Genomic DNA, 22,599 nt, shown 5'->3' with positions numbered 1-22,599 from the left:
CTTTTTAACTCACTTTTTGCAATAGATTTTTTTGCTGATTGTGTCTGTGTCTGATGTTTTTTGTTCATAGGTATAAAAAAATGGGGTATAATTTTAGAAAAAGTGTAAAAAAAAAAAAAAAAAAAAAGACAACAGAAAATGCTTGCAATACATGGAGTTTTAGGTTGTTCTGCAACTAACCAGCAGAGGTCAGTATTAACAGCTTGTTTCTAAGGACCACCTCTGAGGATGCAGAAGCCAAGGTAAATTTTGGTCTTTTAGGCCTAATTATACCTGAATCATAGTTAAGTGACACAGCTTATTCTTATCTGGTACACAAACAGCAAAATTTCAACCACACTGACGATGAACAGAGACAAATTTACCTAATATTTAACCCAAACCTGCAAAAATTGATACAGACGTTCCGATCTTCAGTTCTGAGGCTGATTTTTGTTTTCAACATACATAGCAAAGTTCTGTATATGTAAAATGTGTCTGATTTATCCAGAAAACACTCATTCAAAACAATATACTGCTGTAACAACAGTGTTTAAGTACAGGTGTCTCCTAGCTAAATGTCCAACCAGGAAGTTTGTTCGGACGTGAGATTAAAAGTAATTCTGATCAGTGTTTTTCTACCAGATGTTCCCGGGAAACACTCTCACTATACAGCATGTTTCGTTTTAGCAGGTCTGTTGTTTAGCACTGTGCTCCGCCATCTGATACAACACCCCAGCAGATGGTTATCACTTGACACCTCGGCCCCTCTTGTCACCAGGGGCGGATTTAGTGGTTTTGGGGCCCTAGGCAAACTCACACATGGGGCCTCCTTTGTGCCTTATTTTTACCCTTTGTCTAATTGAGAATGTTTGTATTGGTGATGGTAGAAGAAGTAGCCTATTCATTATTATTTTATTCATTTTTATTCATTATTATTGTTAATATCACACTAAACATTGCCTGTTAAAAGTAAAAGTCCTGCATTCAAAAATGTACTCAGGTAAAAGTGCAGAAGTATTATTAGGACAATGTACAGTACTTACACTTACTTAACATCTGTTCAAGATAGAGCTCATGTTAATTGCTTTATAAACTGCTGGATAGTTTAATCTATAATAACTCATCACATTTTATTTGTTGTTCATCATGATATTTTTTGTGTAAAATTTTAATCTGTAACATAACATAACCTGTAACAAGCTGTCAGATAAATGTAGTAGAATGACGAGTAAAGTGTTTCCCTCTGAAAAAGAAGGACCTGAATCCCACCTGGTAGAAGTGGAGTTGAAGTAAACAACTGCATAAAATGGAAATATTAAAGTACATGTACTGTACTTCATAACTGTAAGCATAATACTTGAGTAAATGTACTTGGTTACTTTTCAACATATGGTATTAAGGAGGTTGATGATTTCTATAATTGCAATCATTTACCAGGTTTTTCCTCTGTTTCAGCATGGTGCTGCTCATTGTCTTCCTTGCTTGCCTTCTTGCTTTCTGTCCTGAAAGCAGTTTTCTTTTCTTATAGGCTGCTAGCTGACTCCTCCTTGAATGCAGTCTTTTCATATATTATCATCATTCTCTTTGTCTGTTTTCATGAGGGCTTGGAGGGGAAGAGGGTCAGTGCTCCCATCATCTAACAAGTGATTAGATGTGACAGGAAAACGTTAGTAACTGTTGTCCCGCTAGTAGTTTAAGGGGAGCAACAGAAAAGCAGATTACCTTCAGGACTCTTACAGTGATTGCTTTGCTTTTCCTCTCATTTTTTGTGATAACTCTGTTTCAGTGCGTAATGTGTGTTGAATTACACATTACCCGAGGAAGTTTCTGTGTCTTTAGCAACATATGAGTCAAAAGCATGGGTGTATTATAAGATCTTATAATACAGTAATAACAACAAGGTCTTATAATTTTGTACATCCATGGTCGAGAGGTGCGCAGTGGTCGCAAACTGACAATTGAATGTGTTTTGGTGCCCTTTTGTAAGTAATTTCAGGGTATGACGAGTTAGAATATTAACATAATTTTATGTTTCATATCTAAATATCATGATAAATCCATAGCAGTTTGTGGCCCCTTTTACTAGGTGGCCCCAGGCAGTGGCCTACCTTGCCTAATGGTAAAGTCCATCCCTGCTCCTCACTTGAGAAGATCTGAGAGAAAGTCACTCACACCAGGGACAGTGGCTCCTGGAGCTCTGTTGGCCTGCTGCTGCTGCTGCTGTTGGTGAAGCAACCGTCTGTTGGCTGGATGACCCCTGTGGTTTGTTCAGTTACACTGTTCAAAGAGGCAACACGGGACCATCGCCTTATACGCTGTCCTGTAATAGAACAAGCAGGCCAAACCATAATGTTCAAATTACTACAACTTAAATGTGTCATTATATTCAGTTAGTGAATTATTCTTCAAGATGCAGCAGCACTTTGCAACTAGTGACTCATAGATAGATAGATAGATAGATAGACAGACAGACAGACAGATCCTTCATTTCATTGTATTACATTTAGGCTATTAAAGGAGGTAGAAGCGGTCGTCCAGATAAGAAGACAGAGGAATGATAAGCGGATGTTGGCAGACGGATACAGATGTGCTATAAATACAGCAGCAGTGTGCTGTTACATAATTTTAGAGTCACACACACGCAGTCACATCCTGCGATCTCCGGGACGTGGGACTGGATTAGAGACCTGTGATGCCTTGTCATCACATCACGCGCCAGCACCATCCTATAGACCGGTGGGTAGTAGACCAAAGCATGGTCAGAGGACGTCCAGGGGTCCTTAAGAGATCACTTCCTATATATGGATTCATTGTTATGACTGTACAAACTCGATTTTATCTCGAATATAATTCATTCATGTTCGTTGTTGGAAATAACCCGTCAGAAATGTATTGGAAAGTCATTGCAGTATAAAACAAATGACGTCTAGTCATGCATTAGACAGATGTCTGCTGGACAGGAGTGAGTTTGGACTTTGTGATGGCAGATCATCACATAAGATGCAGAGACTTTGTCTGACGCACGGTGCGTCGATCAGTGCCAGCAGTGGTCCCCGTGTCATGCCCATATATACTCTGATGGTGAATAACCACGTTTCTACGTCAGTGTGACTGTGATGACGTAGAGGGTGTAGCACACTCTTTAGAAAAACGGTGCCAGATAGCACCAGAAGAAAACGGTATATGACTTATGATGCAATTTTATTCAATTGTACCTTCTTAAAAAATGTATATTACGCTTCTGTCATTATTCTATTTATATTATTCTCATTTAATTTAATTTAATTTATTTTTGAATCCTCATTCTGGGTGTTTGTAAGAACACTGATAAATCGTATAGAACCAGGATGAGCTTTTGGAAACATATTGATACTGTTAATTACATTTTTTATTATGTATTTGATTTTTATTGATGTCAGAAAACCCACAACCACAAACCCCTCCTCCTGGTGAACCATCCTTCTCTGTGTGTGTGTAGTCTGTTCTGCACAGGCCGCATCGGTGCTCTGCGCGCAGCAGCAACGCCGCGCCGCGGCCCCGATCAGGAAGTGAATTTGAAGAAAATAAGCGACTGTGGAGGTAGAATGACATAGAGGGGGAGAGGTGGGAGAGAAGCAAGCGGAGAAAGAAGAGACTAACGGAGGGAAGGGATCGACCCCTGTTTCTGGACCTGTATTGAGCCGCTTCCCTCTGGGATACACCGCACCGCCCAACAAAATGCTCATAAAGGAATTGTAAGTAGCTGTGTGTGTTGAATGTGTGCGCGTTTGTCCGTCTGGTTTCGCAGCGCTGACATTGTGGCCAGTCGCCCGAGAGTGGAATTACAGGAGTGCAGCCAGGGTGATGTCGACATCCCATATATCTGCTTGACTCCATGTCCGTCCTCATTTTTCATGCATACGACACTCCATCACCATTCACTGAATAAACCAAGAGATTATAAAGCGGCAGGCTGTAGCTGCATCAGCACCGGCGCAGGCATGGCTGGCTGTGCCCTTCACAATTTTTTTTCCATCACAAGCTGAAATCAGGAGACTTTCGGTGTAGAGAATAACATGAAAATGCTAAAAAAAAAAATGAAGGATGCATTGAGAGGAGGAGCGGTGGTGCTGAGGGAGAAATGGCTGGTGTAAACCGCGCAGTGGCGTGCCAGCGTCCATCCCTGTAAGCCGCTGTGGCCATGTTATTGATGCGCGGTGAAGGTGAAACGACTGATGGAGCATTCCGGCATTTACCTCTGGAGGAATTGGGGGGGTGGGGGGTTGCGAGGTGCAGAAGGAGCCAGGGTGGAGTGATGCTCAAGGGGAGAAGGGGTAGGAGTGGGCAGGTAAGGGAGGTGGGAGCAAACCGTTGGGCAAAAAATGGCATATGTCGAGGGTTTTGACGCAACAGTCAGATATATTCCTGTGAATGTGACAGCTGGGCCGAAGGGATGTGATGGCAGATAGTGTAAAGGAAAAGATGTAGGGATTTTTAACACATAGGCCTGGGTGTGCTGGAAGGAGAAGTGACTGAGGCCTACACAGGATCAGCTGGTAAGGCCGATGATTTGCAGATGAACTGTGCTGATATTGGTCCTCAAATAAAACAAAATCTAACATAAGGCGGTGAAAATCGGATGTCGACAGAATCTCGACTCCTGTATTTTCATGTTCTGAACTGGTGTTAGAGTGTAAACCAGACTCATTTTTTCTCAAGGAGGTGATGACCCACCTGTAAAAAAAAATAATCAGTCTGGTTTCCTTGAAGTTTTTAGTGTCACAGTAAAGTCTTTGAGGATTTTTCACACCCAAATTCCCTGTTTTTTCATCTCTAAATGTATTTTTTATTGAATTTATTGCTGTTCTTTGGCAAGGTCAGGACTATGCTACTGTAAATTGGCACACATGTCAGCTATCGGCAGCCTCAGACTAAAAATATCTGGCTTAAATGGGCATACATTTATCAACATAGATTATTTTCTTGATTTCTCTCACCGCATGTATTTAATCAATAAATGGCCCAACACAAAACGCTCAGGATCAGAGTGATGGCATGGCTAAAGATCTGAAGTGATTAGGGAGAGTCTGGGCCTCAGCAGTCTGCCTAGAAATTAATTAAATCGGTCACGATTAAATGCTGAATGCACTTACACACTGTCAACACACACAAGCACATGAAGAGGCACACACACACACACACACACACACACATCAAGATACTATCATGGGGGTCAAGAGACAGTGAATTGATCCAGGTCTTGTGCTGCTACAGGCACTCGTAACGCTCACCTGAACCACTGACCTAAATCACTCCTGGTCCACTTTTCTTCTCCTTTTCCATGAGCTTTGGCAGGTGTACAGCAATGCCTCTGTATAATATACCAAGTGATGAAGAGAACGGGATAGAGCCAGTGAAAAAGAGACTGAAGACAGGATAAGATGAGGAGACAGAACGCAGGAGAGAAGAGGGGGTGTTTGTTTTCTGAAGCAACAGGGAGACACCTGATAGTCCAGTCAAGACCTTTAGACCAAGGAGATTTGCAGAGAGAGTGAATGAGAGAGAAAGAGAGCGATAAAATGTTTTACTTCAGCTTATGTATTTAGATTCTGCTATGTTCTGATGTTTACCAGATGTTAAAGACTTATTTTGTCAGATCTGAGCATTGTAAAAGACAAAAAAAACATGCAATGAGTAATTTATCTGTAGTTGACATAAATTTCTGCAACAATTGTAAAGAAAAAGGAGTGACATACTGTAAGTTCAATCATTTTTTTATTTGAATATTGACATTGGACTTTATACAGTGATTTTCACTGTCTCTGCCTTCCTTGCAGCATCTGCTCACCCATCCAGTATCTGGTTGGGACTCAGCCCCAGATTACATTCAGAGTCGAGTGGGATACAGGATTATGTGAATTTGGGCATACATCATACTGTTACAAAACAATCAACAAAGCTGCATACTGTGCATGTGCATTTTGTGGTACAGAAATGCACAAGTGTCAGCCAGGAGAAAGGAGGCAGTGCAACGTGTTAAGCTGCTACTTCCATCTGTATGATTTAAAACAGCTCTGCAACGTTGTGTGTACAAGAAGACTCTTTCTTCACATGTTATGTGTGGGCAGTGTCTGTAAAGCAAAGCAGATACATCACCAGAGAATAAAATAATTTCAGATTTTCAAAGGTTTCCTTAAACATGCACCCTTTTTAATCAATTCTGACTTCTCTGTCGCCATTAGTAACTTGTAACCAGTAATGTTTTCCCCCTCAATATAACATAGCCAACATATTATAATAATATTCATCTTTCTACATTCTAAAGTTATATTTATTTTACTCCTCACTGCTTGTAATTCATACCTATCTGCACAAAGGGATGTATTAGATAGCATTACATGTTACATATTAGATTACATGACACACAGCAACTACAGGCAAGTATCAGTGAGAATATTAGTGGATTTCTACATTTAGACATATTTTGCAAAAACAAATGCTTATGCATATTTTGCTTAAATTTTGGATCAAGACATTAACTAATTTTCTTTGAGATCATTTAATCACCGACTCACTAATTGCAACGTGCTATAGTGCTAGTCGTTATATGTTTTACCATTATCTTTGTGCTCAGTGTCGCAGGGCCTGCTGTCACGCAGTCAAACATTGTGCAAAAACAAATTTGTTCTTGGCTCATTCAGGAAGAGAACGCAGGTGTGGATGTCATTATTTTATTGGTGGTGTACGACTGTTGTGGCCATTTGTTAACGAGCTCCATTTCCCAGCACTCATTAGTAAATACAGTGGGAAATTGTTTGAGACAAACAAAATGTGGCGAAAGACAAAACAGTGGGGACACTTGAATCATAATATGCCATCTGTAAATGAATCATTTTCTAAAGCTTTATTTATCCAGGTGATATAGACTGTGTGTGTATGTTTTTCCAACCACTTACTTTACACTGTTTTAGTGACACGTATAGAGCTGTACCAACTAGTCAGATTAATTAGTCAGAAAATTAATCAGCAACTATTTTGATAATCAAAAATTCTCTTAGTCATTCTGTTTAGCAAAAATGCCAAAGATTTGCTGGATGCAGCCTCTCAAATGTGAGGACTTGCTTTTCTGTCATACATGATAGTAAACTTAATTTCTTTGGATTTTGGACGCATGATCGGACAAAACAAGACATTTGATGACATCAACATGGGATCTTGGAAATTATAACAGGCATTTTTCACCATTTTCTTATATTTTATAGACAAAACAATTAATCGATTAATTAGATCAGCAGATAAATCGATCGTGAAAATCATTGTTAGTTGCAGCCCTAGACATGTTTGTACTTGGAATCCACTGATACAGAACAACAGCTGTCGACCACGCGTGTGTTTCAACCCACTAGAAGGTGCTGGTGTTCACCTGTCATTCAAGCATTTTTTGTTACAGAAAAAAAACCCAATTACAGTTAAAAACTAAAAAATAAGAAAATGTGAAGAAAATGATCAAATATAATGAGCGCAGGACTAAAAACCAGAATATAGTATCCACAAAGATAACACCATCTTTATGTAGACACTTGCTACAGTGAGCAAACAGCTGGCTGGTTAGCAACCATCATAGCCTTACATAATGGTAACTTTTAAAGAACCAATTATAATATGTAAAATATGTGTCTGACACACAGTTTTCTACCTCTGTTAGAGATAGTTGTAAACCTTTTTAGAAGAACTGCTTAGACAAACTTCACATCTCTGTTTTTACACTTGATCTTGGTTTGATTTCCTGCTTCAGTGGAGCATATATCAGCCTTCACCACAGAATAGCAAAGAATAGATCATCCTCTCTCCCAGTGACTCAGTGTTATAGTGTCAAAGTGTAATATGGGAATTTAATAGGATACTTTTTTGTTCAGTTTGGAATCCATATCAAATTTAATTACTGTTAATAAAGGATAATGTGGAGCCTTGTTTTACTTTGCAAAAACAGAAGATTTTGCGTCCTCGGTTGAAAGGCAGTGAACCCTTTGTTCAGTAAGAGATAACTTGTGAAGTGCTTATCTTAGATTCTGATTAGAGTTGGAGGAAGTCATAACGGCCATAACGATTTGATTGTCATGTACTGTTTGTATAGCTCAAATAGTTCCTCATTACAAATCCCTGTTGGCCTACTCCAGCAGAGTCCTCTGAGACAACATCACAGACAAGAAGCAAGTTTGTCAGATAACTGGTGTCCAGATCTGTATCGTGCTGAATGGTTAAAGATGTCAGTTCCTGTTGTAAGTGTGTCACTTACAGAAATTTCTCCCAGCTAATCAAGTTACTACCATCATGAATGTCGAAGTAAAATGACAATCAGCAACATAATTTGGGGCGATTTTTGCTCACACAGGGTGAATCACTATGCAGTCATGAATGATTTTTCATACAGTTTTGGTATCACGCCAAAATAATCCAAAAGAAAGCTTTTTGATCTTGATGTTATGTCTTCGTCATTGTGTTTGGTGTGAATGGAAGTTACTGTATACCTGCCTTAAAGGCCAGAAACACTGTTGCAGGATAAAATGTTGTTTAATGTATGTTAAGGTTTCCGACTGCAGCGACCTTTAGATTCACAAAGTCAAGTGTTCTTAGTGTGACAATACAAACTGGCAGATTTCAGGAGCAACGAAGTTCTGGTTTGATTGTTACTTTGTGGTTTTTGAGTAACTTCCTTCCTTTTTTCTTCTCTTCCAGTCGAGTGATTCTCCCAATCTCTGTGGAAGAGGTAAGCTTAATTTTAGTATGTGTGTGTGTGTGTGTGTGTGTGTGTGTGTTATAATGGCTCAAGGCTCAGCTTTTGTTATCTATGGTTCACTTTATTCAGAAAAGTGAAGTACAAGCACCAACTGCCACTAAAGCTGCTTTTTCTTGCATAGGCTTTTGGACACGTCCAAACACATACACAAGACTTTTCATACACTTCATATCCAACTCTGTGCAGCAGTGATCACCTTATAAGAAAAACTCCATCATATTAAAGGAGGTTACAGTCAGATAGACCATCAGCACAGTCGGCACAGTCTTTCTCTCTGTGTGTGTCTCTCTGTCCCCTCTCATTCTCATTTCCACTGCACTTAGCAGCTCCATTCAGGCCTGCATTGTAAATGAGTTACCTGAAACTACTTCCGTGACCTCTTGTGTACTACCCCCATCGTCGTCGTCGTCGTCGCCCTCATATTTGCACTTGCATGAGCGTAATCTACTTCTGATACAGACATTTGACTCGCGCTGTTTATCAATGACAGATAAATATTTGTTTGCTACACGAGCACTTACTGTAATCTGCTCTTACACACGCTAAGCAGCGTGTGAAAGACATGATAGACAGGATAACCGGATTAGAACGACACATTTTTACATGTCCTTTACATATTCGTGTTTTTGTCAGATGAAGTTACATTGATGCAATTCATGAAAACAGCAGCTGCCCCTAATATTTTGTCATAGGGCTTAAAGAAACTAAATTTTGAGACGCGTGTATTTTCATTTTCATTCTAACTGCTTGTGATTTTACAAGGCAGTGGACGGAGCAGGAAGTCCCACTGATTTCCTCCGCTGGCATTTCCTCTGACTTATGGTAGCTTTAGATCTGCACATGTTGCATCGCATTAACTGTGCCTTGTAGCCTTTATCTTAATATTATAATATAAATTATGAATTAACATAATTACATCTCTACATAATGAGGCAGGTTTCCTCTCAAGCAGCAGGCTTGGAAAACCGTGTAGTGCCTCCCAGTCAGCCTGCTACAGTATGTCAAAATTAGACGCTGTAAAAGAGAATTATTTGACTAAAAATGTGATCCACAAAGCCTGAAGACAGTTGAGTAACGTGCCCTGTCTCTGGAAACCACGTGTGCCCCCCCACCCCCCCGCCCCTCTGCCCTTGAATCACATCCCTCCAGAGCTGCTTCTTCTCTGTCTCCCCATCCACATACAGCAGCAGTCTTCAATTTTTTGCCTACAAATACGGGTTAAGGAGGTTTGCAACAATCCAAACACTTTAGGAATGTAATGATTCAATCCATCACTGATTTGATTTGATTTGGATTCTGTCTGTTCTTTCACTTTTTGCGTAATCTGCTTTCACCCACAATTTGATTTGATTCAGTTAGATTCTTCCAAACAGTAGAGCAGTTGTATCTTCACTGGGGATGACAATGGATTAATCTCTTTGAACAAAGGTTTTGTTATGGGGAGTAAATGTTGAATGAGACTGTTCCAGCTCTTGGAGCCTTGTGCTGAAACTCCCTGGAGAATATGTTGAATTTAATTTCCTGTCTGTTAACTTCTTGCCAGGAGCCTATTTTAACCTAAAGCTTTATCAGTGTTTTATTTTTGTGTAAAGCTCGGGTATAACTGGACACGCACTCACCCGACAAGGCAAGGTTGAATTATATTTGTCTAGCGCTATTACTTAGGAGGCCTTGCTGTTCCTGCTTCTCATTTATTTAGTTTGCAGTATTTGCAGCTAATTTGAGGGACTGAGTCTCCAGTTTACCTCTGACTTTCTCTCTGCCGCTCAGCAGGTGTGTCTAGTAATTGAATCCACCTCAGAGACCATTATGGTCACAATTATTCCATCCTCCCAAAATGTCTTAGTGTCCACATTATAGTAAGGTCATTTAAACCTGTTCCTGCTGCTCAGTTCATCTGTGTATTTGTCCCTCTGTATTCATTGCCGGTGCTGCGGAGGAGTACCCTTTTAAATGCACACAAAAGCTCAAATGGTCGCGGTTAAAAGGAGCAGTCTCTGAATAGTGACTGTTCTGCTCACTGAGGCTTTTTTTAGTCACTTTCTCTACACCCACAAGTCCCAACATAGCTAACAACAGTTGATACAATGGTGATTTGGCACTGAGCACAGCAAGTAGTTGCCATTTAAAAGACAGCGGTGTAGTGAGAACCTTTATTTTAAATTTAGCCAACTAGTCCCACTGCAAATACTGTGCATGTAGGATTTGGCCATGGTTCATTTCATAGTTATGGCTATAATATTATATGTGTAATCTGGAATTACACCAAAGTCTAATCAGTTCTTTGCTTGCTTTGGGTCTGTTACTGGTCCACCAGAGGCATTATGTTTTCAGCTTGAACACAATATCTCAGGAACACCTTGTGGGAATTTCTTCAAATTTGACACAAACATCCACTTGGACTCAAGGATGAACTGATTAGATTTTGGTCAAGGTCACTGTGACCACACAAAATACGTTTTTGGCCATAACTCAAGAATTCATACGCTAATTATGACAAAGTTTCACACAAATATCTAATAGGATAAAATGATGAAGTGATGACATTTTCTATCCAAAAGGTTAAAGGTCAACTTCACTGTGACATCGTAATGTTCTGCCAAAACACTCTTCTGGCCGTTATTCAACACCATAACAGAAACAGAAGGGGAGATTGTGACTATATTTCACATTTGGTCAGATACTGAATTGGTGATACTAATCTTGGGTGCCCACCTTGAAACTGTGGTGATTGTATAAATCTTTTGTGCCACCGGGTTGAAGATGTGTGTGAAGCATCCACATTTTAGAATTTGTAGTTTCTTTACAGAAACATCCATATCTGAAGCTTTGTCTACTGTCATGGCTACAACTTTGTGTTCTATCAGAATCAGCTTTATTGGCCAAGCATGTCAACACATACAAGGAAAATATACTTAATACCTTTTATTTAATTCCTTCAAAGTCTTCACTACAAATATTATATGAGTCTGGACCGACATGGATGTAAACTGCAACTTGACTGGTTGGCTGAGGCATACAACCACAAGGCGGGATTTCTAGTTTACAGTTGAGGTTCAGGATGGGTCAGGAGAGCATTCAATCATCATTTGACTTTCTGTCTAACTCGCCGTAAAGAAAACCTTAAAAAACTCATCACACTGCACTTTGACATGACCGATGACTTTTTAACTAATGCAAAACATTGAGAGTGTACAGGCTGACATTGTTATATCTGTGTAAACATGTAACCTACAGAATTCATATAGGTCAGATTTTAGTGTTTTACATTTTAACAAACAATCAGATACAGTGAAAATAATAGAATAATTCTGACTACAGCGACTTGCGCTGTTCTTGTGATATTGTAATTGTGTTTGTGTATTGTGGTATAGCGGAATTATGTCTGCACTCTGGTCCAGCTTTGTGCAGAGGTTACACGGTGGATTAGAGGTGATTAAGAAAAGAAAGGAGCCGTTGTTCTGTGTTTAAACACTTACATACACACTCAGGATCAGAAAGATGGAGGATGAGAGCAAAGGGGATGAGAGAAGGAGAAAGTATACAGTTAATGAACAAGGAGGAGAATAGGGGTAAACTAAAGAAACTGGCACGACGTTGTGAAGAAAAGATGGAAGTGTAAAGAGAATGTGGGAGATTATGGTGATGCAGGGACAAGGAAAGTAGAAGGTAGCGATCCAGAAAAGGATCAGATGAAAAAGTAGATCAGTAATCCTTCACTCAAGATCAAAACAGATGAACTAATGACATAAAAAAACCCTGTATGTGACTGTGAAAAATCACTTATCTACAGAATATGTTGACTTCAGTATGCATTAAGGCAGGCTTGACCTCGATCCAACCTGTTTTTTCTCTTCTTTCAGTACCAGGTCGGCCAGCTGTACTCTGTGGCTGAGGCCAGTAAGAATGAGACGGGCGGAGGAGAAGGAGTGGAGGTGCTAAAAAATGAGCCCTATGAGAAAGATGGAGAGAAGGGACAGTACACACACAAAATTTACCATTTGCAGAGGTAAGCAGTCGTCTGACAAGTTTCAATGCTAACAAGTTCATCCAGGAAGACTTCTTCATTAATTTCTCCCTTTCTCCGTTCATACATATTTCTGCTTCAATCTGTTATCCCATCACTTTAAAGTTATTTTATTCCTGGTTCACTTCCTTTAAAGTGACATTTTGTGAAAAACGCTTATACATGTTCATTAGAGTTGCTGGTTGCTGCAGATTTTTTAATTTCAGACAGAATCAGGCTAACTGTTTCCCCCTGCTTTCTGGCTTTAAGCTAAGTTAAGCTTAAGTAAGCTAGCGGTAAGGTATCGATCTTCTCGTTTAACTCTTGGCAAGAAAGTGACTGAGCATATTTCCCAAAATGTCAAATTAATCATTTAAATGCATATAAAGGATGCAGCTGCCAGTTCCTGACACTGAGGCTATAATGTGACCAACTTTCTGTGAAATTACAGATTCCACCAGGGTTATTGAACAAGTGTTTGGCCAGTCACCATTTATATGCCATATAAAGGCTTTTAGGTTTTGTTAAAGTATTAAGACACCTTGAAATGGTTAATTTTAGGGGAAATGTTCCAAATTGTCGGGTTTAGGTGGGGTGTGTCAAGAGTCCATCAGAAACTAATGTGAGGATCATGAAGGGTGCAACATTACTGACCATTCATGCTGATCTTATCCCAATAATCGCGTAGTGTGATCCAAAATCTAATCTGAATTTTATTACCTATGCCTTGTAGCCATGAAGAACTCTCCTGAAAAGTACCTGAACCTTGGTTTGTTCTTTCTTCACTCTTGTGTCCTGCAGTAAAGTGCCGTCATTCGTCAGAATGTTGGCTCCAGCATCAGCTCTCAACATCCACGAGAAAGCCTGGAACGCATACCCATACTGTCGCACAGGTAGCTCACGTGCACATACATACACACACGCACATGTAAACCTAGTACTAGCACACAAAATGCACAAACCATCATGTTTCAAAGCTCTGTGGCGAAGCAAGTATTATGAATTGAGATTAAATAATATTTAGCAGAAGTCCCACATAAATTTGGTTAGTGACATATATCTCAATCTACATTTTTTTTCTTTTTTTTTCTATGACACCTGTTATGTAAAAATTTAAATCTTGGCCATGACAGTTTTCTTTTTGCTTTACCTGAATCAATTTGCTTTAGTTGTTCACCAAAAATACTAATCGTTGTCAACTCTATTGATTTATTAGAGGATATTTCCTTACCAAAGGAAATAATGGTGCTAAACATTACCCTCTGCTCTTTCATTCTAAATAAGTGTGATTACAATTGACTCAAATTACTTAGAGGTCACAGAGATGCTGATCTGTCAAAGAACTTGTCGTCCTCTGGGTATCTCTCTCTCTCTCTCTCTCTCTCTTTCTCTCTCTCTCTCTCTCTCTCTCTCTCTCTCTCTCTCTCTCTCTCTCTCTCTCTCTCTCTCTCTCTCTCTCTCTCTCTCTCTCTCTCTCTGGGTCCCTGTCACCTTGAAGGAGTAGTTGAATAATTTACTCTATGTCCAGCGAGAAGAGGCATGCGATCACTCGAGCCTTTCAGCCTGAGATCACACACGCGCTGCTAGCTGCCAGACAGCCATCTATCATACAGCCAAAGGCACAAACTAAACATGCAACACACACTGATAAATATTGTTCCCCTTGGCCTCTCTACATTGTCTAATGTTGCAAATGATATTGCTTTCCTCAAATGTTCCTCAACAGCATTAATTTTTCCTTTCTCTCCATTTGCACCTCTGCTTTCTTTCACCTGGCTCTGCAGTCATCACTGTGAGTAAAATTTCTTCTTTTACATGTTAGTGTGACACAAGTATGTTGACACAAAGGGCACAACAGACACTGATGCACACAGAGGGAGCAAATCAACCTGAAAGTTGAGAGAGAAATTTGATCTATTTCAGTGAAACAGCAGCAGTAGTCAGACACCATTACTCTCTGTGCATGTGTGTGTTTGTGTGTGTGAGAGCAGGATACTGACCAAAGCCAATTGTGTTTTATGCTTATTCACTTCCTCACACATTCCTCTGTAGAATCATGCTTCCCTCTTCACTCAGGATTATTTTTCTTTCTCTGCAGAACGAGTATATGAAAGATAACTTCCTGATCAAGATTGAGACATGGCACAAACCTGACTTGGGACACCAGGAAAATGTAAATAGTAAATACTGTAATGAGCTGAAAACGTCTATGTGTGTGAGAAGCATGATGATCTTTTTTATCAGCATCTTTGTTCTTTGGTGTGACTTTAAACAATCATCATGCAGCAAAGGAAGTGCTCATTTTGCACCACTAATAGTTGCTTGGTTGAATTTTGACAGTAAATCCATTTATTCTACACTAGCTATGTAGTGTAGTGTGTAACTCATCTATGAATTCTGGCACAATGTTCCTCTAAATAAATGAATATGATCATGAATTAAACGTGCATGCAAAGCTACAGAAAAAAGAAACCCCTAATTACCAGAGGAACATGTCACCCATGTATCATTTTCTAAATTTTCACTTGCATCGTTCGAGCTTTCAGAAGCATTTTTATTTCGAGCCTTGTGAACTTGTCTCTGGGCTGCCAGCAGACAGTTGTGCCTGCATCTAATTGTTCTCTGTGGTTCTGTTTCAGGTACACGGTTTGGATGCAGAAACCTGGAAGAAAGTGGATGTAGTCTATATTGATATTGCGGACAGAACCCAAGTGGAGCCGAAGGTAAAACACTTGAGATCCATACTGAGACTATTACTGTACAATGACTGCTGTAGGTCTCTTATGTATCTTGTGTCACCTTGTTCATTGTTGTTCAGTTCTGTTTTTTTTTTCTTGTCTCTCTCCAGGACTACAAGTCAGAGGAGGATCCTTGTAGGTTCAAGTCAGTGAAGACAGGACGAGGCCCTCTAGGACCAGACTGGAGGGTACAGTGTCATCATGCTTGGCAACTATGATGTGTAGTCACTGTTTAAAAACTAAATATAAATGGAAAAATATTGGGTATTTGTTTTCTTGCTGTTTGAAATGTATGTCTTATGTATTGCCCAGAAACCTATTAAAAATCCGTTTGTATATATTCCGGCACTTGCAGAAGGAGCTTCCCAACAAGAAAGACTGCCCACACATGTGTGCCTACAAACTGGTCACTGTCAAATTCAAGTGGTGGGGCCTGCAAAATAAAGTGGAGAACTTCATTCAGAAGGTTTGTTTAGACTGTGACACATAATAGTTTGTCACTTCACATGATATTGTTGTAGCGTCCAGGTCAAGCTACTGAGGAGGGATTATGTTGACAACAAACAGTCAAACATGACATTTATCGTGTGTGTGTGTGTGTGTGTGTGTGTGTGTGTGTGTGGTGTGTCATATCCCGCACATACATACAGTGTCTCACATACTGACAGTTTAAGGTAACAGTGGAAAAGTACCACTCTTAATACTGCACATATGGGCTGCACCAGCCTCTAGTGGATGAAAAGGGTGAAGCAGGATGGAAGTAAACATATTTGATAATCACAACACTTCATTTTCTAATTTGCATTTACAAATTTCCTTTCCTTTCCAAAAACCTCTATATGACGTTCTCTCTATCCTCCTTTGTTTTTTCATAGCAAGAGAAGCGTTTGTTCACTAACTTCCACCGTCAACTTTTCTGCTGGATCGACAAGTGGATTGATTTGAACATGGAAGACATTCGTCGCATGGAGGAGGAGACACGCAAGGCGCTAGATGAGGTAAGCAAAAAAAAACAAAACAAGAGGAAGCCAGACAGATCCGTGTAGATCTGATTTCATCTGGTCCCATTTCTGTGTATTATGTGCTTTTCATGTGTGCACTAGATGAGAGTGAAGGACCCAGTGAAAGGGATGGTGGCTCTAGAGGACTGAGGTTGTGTCGGACCGTGAATGCTGCTGCTCATCAGGTGAGAGGAAACAAGTGTTAGTCTTAATTAAGTGGAGTCTTTAAATTGGTTGTTTTGTTTGGTCCAAAACTGAAAGATATTGTGTTTACAACGATATAAAACACAGAAAAGCTGAAAGTCCACACATTTGACAAGCTGAAAGCAGAGAATATTGACATTTTTACTTGATTTCAATTGCTTAAACAATCAAAATTGTTGTCACCTGATTTTTTTCTGCACTAATCTGATTAGAGTCTGATACATCAGCATGGCTGCCAATTTTAGCATATCACAATCAGGTATAGTGAAAGTAAGACGAAATTGCAGCATATAAATGCCAGTGCTAATTTAGAAACAGTGTTGCTGTTATATAGTTTGTCCACCAAAGAGCTTTTTGTAATTTTCTGTAAAATGTCCAGCTCAGCACAACAGTAGAACAAACTGTAACCAGAACACTGACATATTATTGTCAAATTGTTATTGCAGACATGTTAGCAAACAGTTGCACATTTACACATCCAGCAAAAATGAAGCATTCATATACCCAGTGTTAACTTTCCTTTAAGCTCTGTTTCAGTTTCCACCAGCTGCAGGGGGAAATATCTGACTCTTTAGCAGCTAAATGCTCCGTTATGTTCACCCACTAATTGCTAACTTTATCTGTCTGCCGTTTGGTAGCGTAGAGCAGGTTTATCAGAGCTTTTTTGCTGGAAAAAAAGCTCCCTGCTACAGGTGGAAATGAAGTTGATGAGAGAGACGAGTGTGAACCAAAACAGTGAGGGGAACTCCAGAGTGTGGTTTCTTTCACAGATAAATCTAGTTATTTGATCCATAGTTCATATAAAGATATTGATAGATTCAGCTTTAACAGATCCTTATCAAAATTGTTTTTTTATGTTAAAAAACCTGGCCAATATATTGTCATCATTTTTTTATCCCATGAAAAGTCCAGTATTAGTTAGGCCCTAAATATTTAGATTCTTTATTAATTCCATTAGTAAAGAATTATATTAATGGAAGAAAATCTCAGGACATCAGACAGTGAAAGTGTCACTTGTTTATGCTCTTTACCTGTCTTTACCTGTCTGTCTGTCACTTACAGACCAGTAAACCCAGACACCAGCGGATTCACATCCTCCATCTGTTCCAACTGACACAACATCTGACCGGCCGGTCCAAACCCCCCTCCCTCGGTACAATCTGGATTTCAGGGACCTGGACCCAGTAAACTCCTAGTTTTCAGCTGATCTCCTCCACCCCATCCCACCTCCCTCGAGTCCCATCCGTCTCTATTTGTTTTTCCATCCAGCGTCCCCATCTTATTAACTGCTCTGAGGCCTCCAGTAGCAACACTATAGATCTTGTCAGTCAGTCCTCTTTTTCTCTCTCTCAGTCTGTTCTAAACTACAGAGAATAGTGTCATTTATCTCTGGATTTTAGGATTTATTTCTATTTAAGATATTCCAATGGTGTATATATACAGTATACAGTATATCGGGGAGCTGAATAATTGTATTGAAAAATATATATATACTGTATATATATATATATAAATATATATAAACAGGGTTTTTAAAATGATTTTGTCTGTAAGTTTGTCTGTGGATGTTTACTTTTTCCAGACCAAGCTGTATCTGCTCAGTGTTGCGTTTTGATCTTCTATATTTTTTTCTCTTCTTCTTTTTTTTTTTTTTTTTTTTGATTTGTCACAGTATCTCCTTCTCTCCATTTGTGTCATGCTTTATGCAGTGTTTCCTTTTGTTGTTCAAATCCATCTGCGAGTCTGTACCGCAGCTGCAAGGTTGGGATTGTGCTGAGATGCTGAGAGTGTTACATTGTCTCTGCTCTACTCTTGATCAACCGGCTAGATTTTTTTCCCCAGTTCCCCCCCCTCTAATATGTTGAGGCAGTCATTGGCTTTTCTGCTGTTTTATGACTTTGTGTATGTGCGCTTCTGTTTGTTTGTGTGTATATGTGTGTGTGTGTGTGTGTGTGTTTCTGGAGCATCTGGTCATATTTTTTTCATTTTTCTTTCACCAGATCATCAGTCTGTTCAAATAGGTTTCTTGAAAGTGAATTAAAAATCACTTCTGAATTCAAATATACAGTTATACACACACATATACACACATACATACATACAAAGAAAGAAAGAAAGAAAATGTTTCACTCTGCAATGAAAAACACACAGTAGACAACTAGAACAGCCATAAATGAGTGTAGGACTGTTTTTCTTTTTGTCTGACAGTCTTTCCATCTACATTCATCACATCCTTTCAACTGCAAATCTAGTTATCATGGCTGTGATTTTAACAATGGCAGCCATCATATACAACCCCCCCCTCCCCCGTTTGCTGTAGATAGACGAATTGCTCTTTAAAAGTCCATTTCAATTCTTGCCCTGTCACCCATTCTGTCACCTCCAGTGGATAAATGGTCTTATCCAGCAATAGCAATAACTACCATGACACGTTGGTCTCTTCTTTATCATTACAAATCTATCTTACTCTACTGTTTGTTCCTGTCGTGAGAACAGATTCAGTAAAGCAGAGCCCAAGCTGAAAGTCAAGGATGGTTAAGTTGTTGATTAATTATTTATTAAATGCTGGTTTTATTGTGTCCATCTTTGGATGAGACAGGTTTTCTCCCGCTGGAATCTGAAGTCTGTTGTTTGTAATGGTGTGGTTTTTCGGTATATGCATGAGTGTACATGAGTGATGTATAGTAGCGTGTCTGTGAAGAGATCTAATGCTGGCTGGGTAATGAGGGGAGGAAGTGAAGGAACTATAGGAGCAATAAAAGCAGGCACTTATGTTCCTTCTTCCTCTTGTTGATGTCTGTCTGGCCTCCTTTTTCCTCAGTTACATTTATTATCCGTTTTTCTATCTTCATCTTTTAACAGCATGGAAACTTTATAGAGCAAGCAACAGATAATGTCAAAAGATCAATACTGTACCATCATGTTGATTTCACCCCAAATTAATACATTATGATGACAAAAATATGGCCAAAGACTGCCGTCACAAGAAGTAGATAATTACAATTCTCCTTTATTAAGCACTTAAAATACAGGGATTGAATTAATAAGAGATCCATATCTAGATTTTTGCATAGAAGATGTCAAAAGCAGACATTTTGCACTAATTAATTAATATTAAATAATTTTAAGTTATGAGCAATAGATTAAATATAGCTTTATTGCTTGTATTAATTAGTAGAGTGGAAAACAGGAGGAAATACCATTTTATATGATAGGACATCCAAATAGATAATTATAATTAATAAAATAATAGAATTTAATCAAATGAAATAACATGATTTTACACAATTCTATTATTATAAAACATAATCATACATACGATCATAAAAAGGAAGCATTGGCCTAATATTCAAGCAATTATTTTTAATTTTCATTACCTTTTAACACTTTATTGGTGTGACCGGAGTAGCAACTGTAGCTTCTCCACAATTACTTAGGTCAGTCTGGAGCAGAATTACAGTTACAGAGTTATTCATGAATCTCATGATGTAACAGAGCTAAGCCAATAATTAATGGTCAAATAAATTATATCTTTATTTATTTGTTATAGTTCACCATAACCCTGAGTTGCTCATAGAGCTGGGGTGTTTGGAGAGCAGCAGTGACATTACATTAATTACAGTCACATTACCGTGACAGTCACATCAATTTGACATAGTTCCTAAAAATGCAGATGATTTCCAACAGTTGTGTTCATGTACACTACTATTAAAGAGAAGGTCCATTTTACTCCAGCTCATTAATTCAGTTTGTTCAGACTTAGAACAAATCTACGTAGTTAGAGTTGGTCATCCAGCCAGAGTCAGTTGTCTATATTCTTGTTTTACCTACATGACATTTAACACCGAAATGCAGAACTTTAATGATCCTAAACATGATAATGATAAACAGGATTGTATTGGAGCAGCATCATTGTGCAATCATTATCCTATTTAATATGGTCTGTCTTATGAGCCCAAGCACAGTAGCAAATAAATCCAAATTCAAACTTGTGCTTCTGGCTTTAAGGATACAAAGGTGAAACTTCCTTTATAACTTCATCAGCAGTAATATGTTTCCATCCTGTGACTTTTTTTTTTCTTCCATGTCTTTGTATACCTGTGCGATTAAGTTTATAAACCCATCATTGCGAGACATTTTCTGTTGCGTCCTCTTTAAAGAAAACACTGGCTCTGGATGTGGGACCCCTCCACCTCTCTCTGTGTCCATCAAGCATCTCACTCGCTGTCTGTGATGGGGCTACCAACTGAACCATGGAGATTTGTGGATGTACTGTATATGTATTGACTCTGTAAATAGTAAATAAATTAATGTAGATGAACACATATATATAGATCAGACTGTCCTGCCAAACCTACAGCACACCCTCTCGACACATGATCCTCTTATTGCGTCGCTAAATCTTCAGCATCACACCGACCACCAATTTGCTCTCACAGGAGGTATTGAATGTAGAGTTCTTGTTGCTGAAATTTAGACATTTAAAAACGTGTTCTTACATATTGTTATGGATGATTTTGCTGCAGATTTTAAGATGCTCCAGCAAAGTTGTGGATGTTTTTTCAGTATGGTATCAGTCAGATATCCTGAAAGCAGTGAAGAGCTAAGTTGTAGTGTGGTTTGTAGTTCTGAGTTAGGGAGAAAAAAACATTAAAAGTGAAGCAAAAACCCTGTTCTTCCTCACGATTTCCTCTCCTTCTCACGTTCTTCCCTGACAGGGACCACGTCTCATTGGCAGGACAGTGTATAAATATATATTTTTGTTCTAAATGTTGTTGTACCTCTGTTGTCAGTCTCTGAACAACACTCGCTTCTCTCACTGAAAAGGAACCTAAAACGGCAGCTTGGGTCAGTTCACTGATCCACATAATTGGCTGATGGTGTCGGCCCAATGTGAAGCCTCGGTGCAAGTTCAATTTTGCCCTCCCGTGGTTAGTGATAGGGGGCAAATTATTCTACATTTAGGAGCAGCTTCAGCCAGGTGCTGGAGGGTTGGAGTTTACAGCTACACAGAAACAAAAAGCAAGGACAATTAGATGTGGTTGTTTAAAAAACATACATAGGTCCATTTAAAGAGCCTGAAGATACCATACAAACATGTGAGAGAACATGGTTTAACAGAGACAATCTCATAGATATCTGTTGTTAGATTCCTCGATTTATAATCAGAATATGAAACCAAATGAGTCCACAATCCCCAACTGTTTTTAAAGCGTTAAATCTCTCTCTGTCTCTCTCTTACTCTCTCTCTCTCACTCCTGTTAACTTGTCTCCTGTTTTTCTTTCTTTTATTGTGAATTTGTGCCTTTTTGTCATCTTATCTTCCAATAACACTACTGTACATTGGAGACATAAAGAAATTAATAAAAGGAAGCAAAGCAACTGTACATAAGTTTTGATTTGAATCGGTTTTTGTAATGCACTTAACACCAGACCTATAATTTCACATATACCTTCTTGGCAGGGAAGACAAGAAATTGTCATAGGTTTCTATTTTTTTTTCTATTTCTTTCTTTCATTTTAAAAATCATGAAGAGTTTTGACATATTAAGACATTATTCAAAATGTAAAAAGTTATCTACTTGTGAATTTAGGAATATTTGAAGGAATGACAAAATTCACAAAGGTTTATTAAAGCAACTATGTGTAGAATTTGAATATTTGTCTTTAGTGCCCCCAGTGGTTGGATCAAAAAAAGACACTGTGGCAGACAGCAACCATCACACACACACATACAAAAACACTGTAGACAAAATTAATCAGGCTTTGGTTGGCAAAATTACTTTGAATCCTGATTATGAGGCAGAGAAGGTACCAGGGCAGAGAGCTGCTACACATTTTGTAAGATGGTGATGACATTCACACAGTGTGTAGTTCAAAAGACTCCCTCTC

The 22,599-nt window shown here is 39.0% G+C and overlaps 1 protein-coding gene across 1 annotated transcript; it reads left to right on the top strand.

Moving 5' to 3' along the window:
* The first annotated feature begins 3,472 nt into the window (after positions 1 to 3,472).
* pitpnab (phosphatidylinositol transfer protein, alpha b) lies at positions 3,473 to 22,099 on the top strand. The gene is made up of 12 exons (XM_044371505.1): positions 3,473 to 3,716; positions 8,698 to 8,728; positions 12,622 to 12,767; positions 13,566 to 13,657; positions 14,549 to 14,556; positions 14,863 to 14,937; positions 15,404 to 15,487; positions 15,613 to 15,690; positions 15,858 to 15,968; positions 16,378 to 16,500; positions 16,606 to 16,688; positions 17,770 to 22,099. Exons 1-11 carry the CDS (start codon positions 3,700 to 3,702, stop codon positions 16,651 to 16,653), a joined length of 813 nt encoding a protein of 270 aa, XP_044227440.1. The 5' UTR covers positions 3,473 to 3,699; the 3' UTR covers positions 16,654 to 16,688; positions 17,770 to 22,099.
* The last annotated feature ends 500 nt before the right edge of the window (positions 22,100 to 22,599 follow it).

Source organism: Thunnus albacares, chromosome 13, assembly GCF_914725855.1.
Source record: "Thunnus albacares chromosome 13, fThuAlb1.1, whole genome shotgun sequence".
In the NCBI taxonomy this organism is placed as follows: Eukaryota; Metazoa; Chordata; class Actinopteri; order Scombriformes; family Scombridae; genus Thunnus; species Thunnus albacares.
The sequence above is the reverse complement of the archived record's forward strand: the minus strand, read 5'-3'. Positions and strand labels throughout refer to the sequence as shown.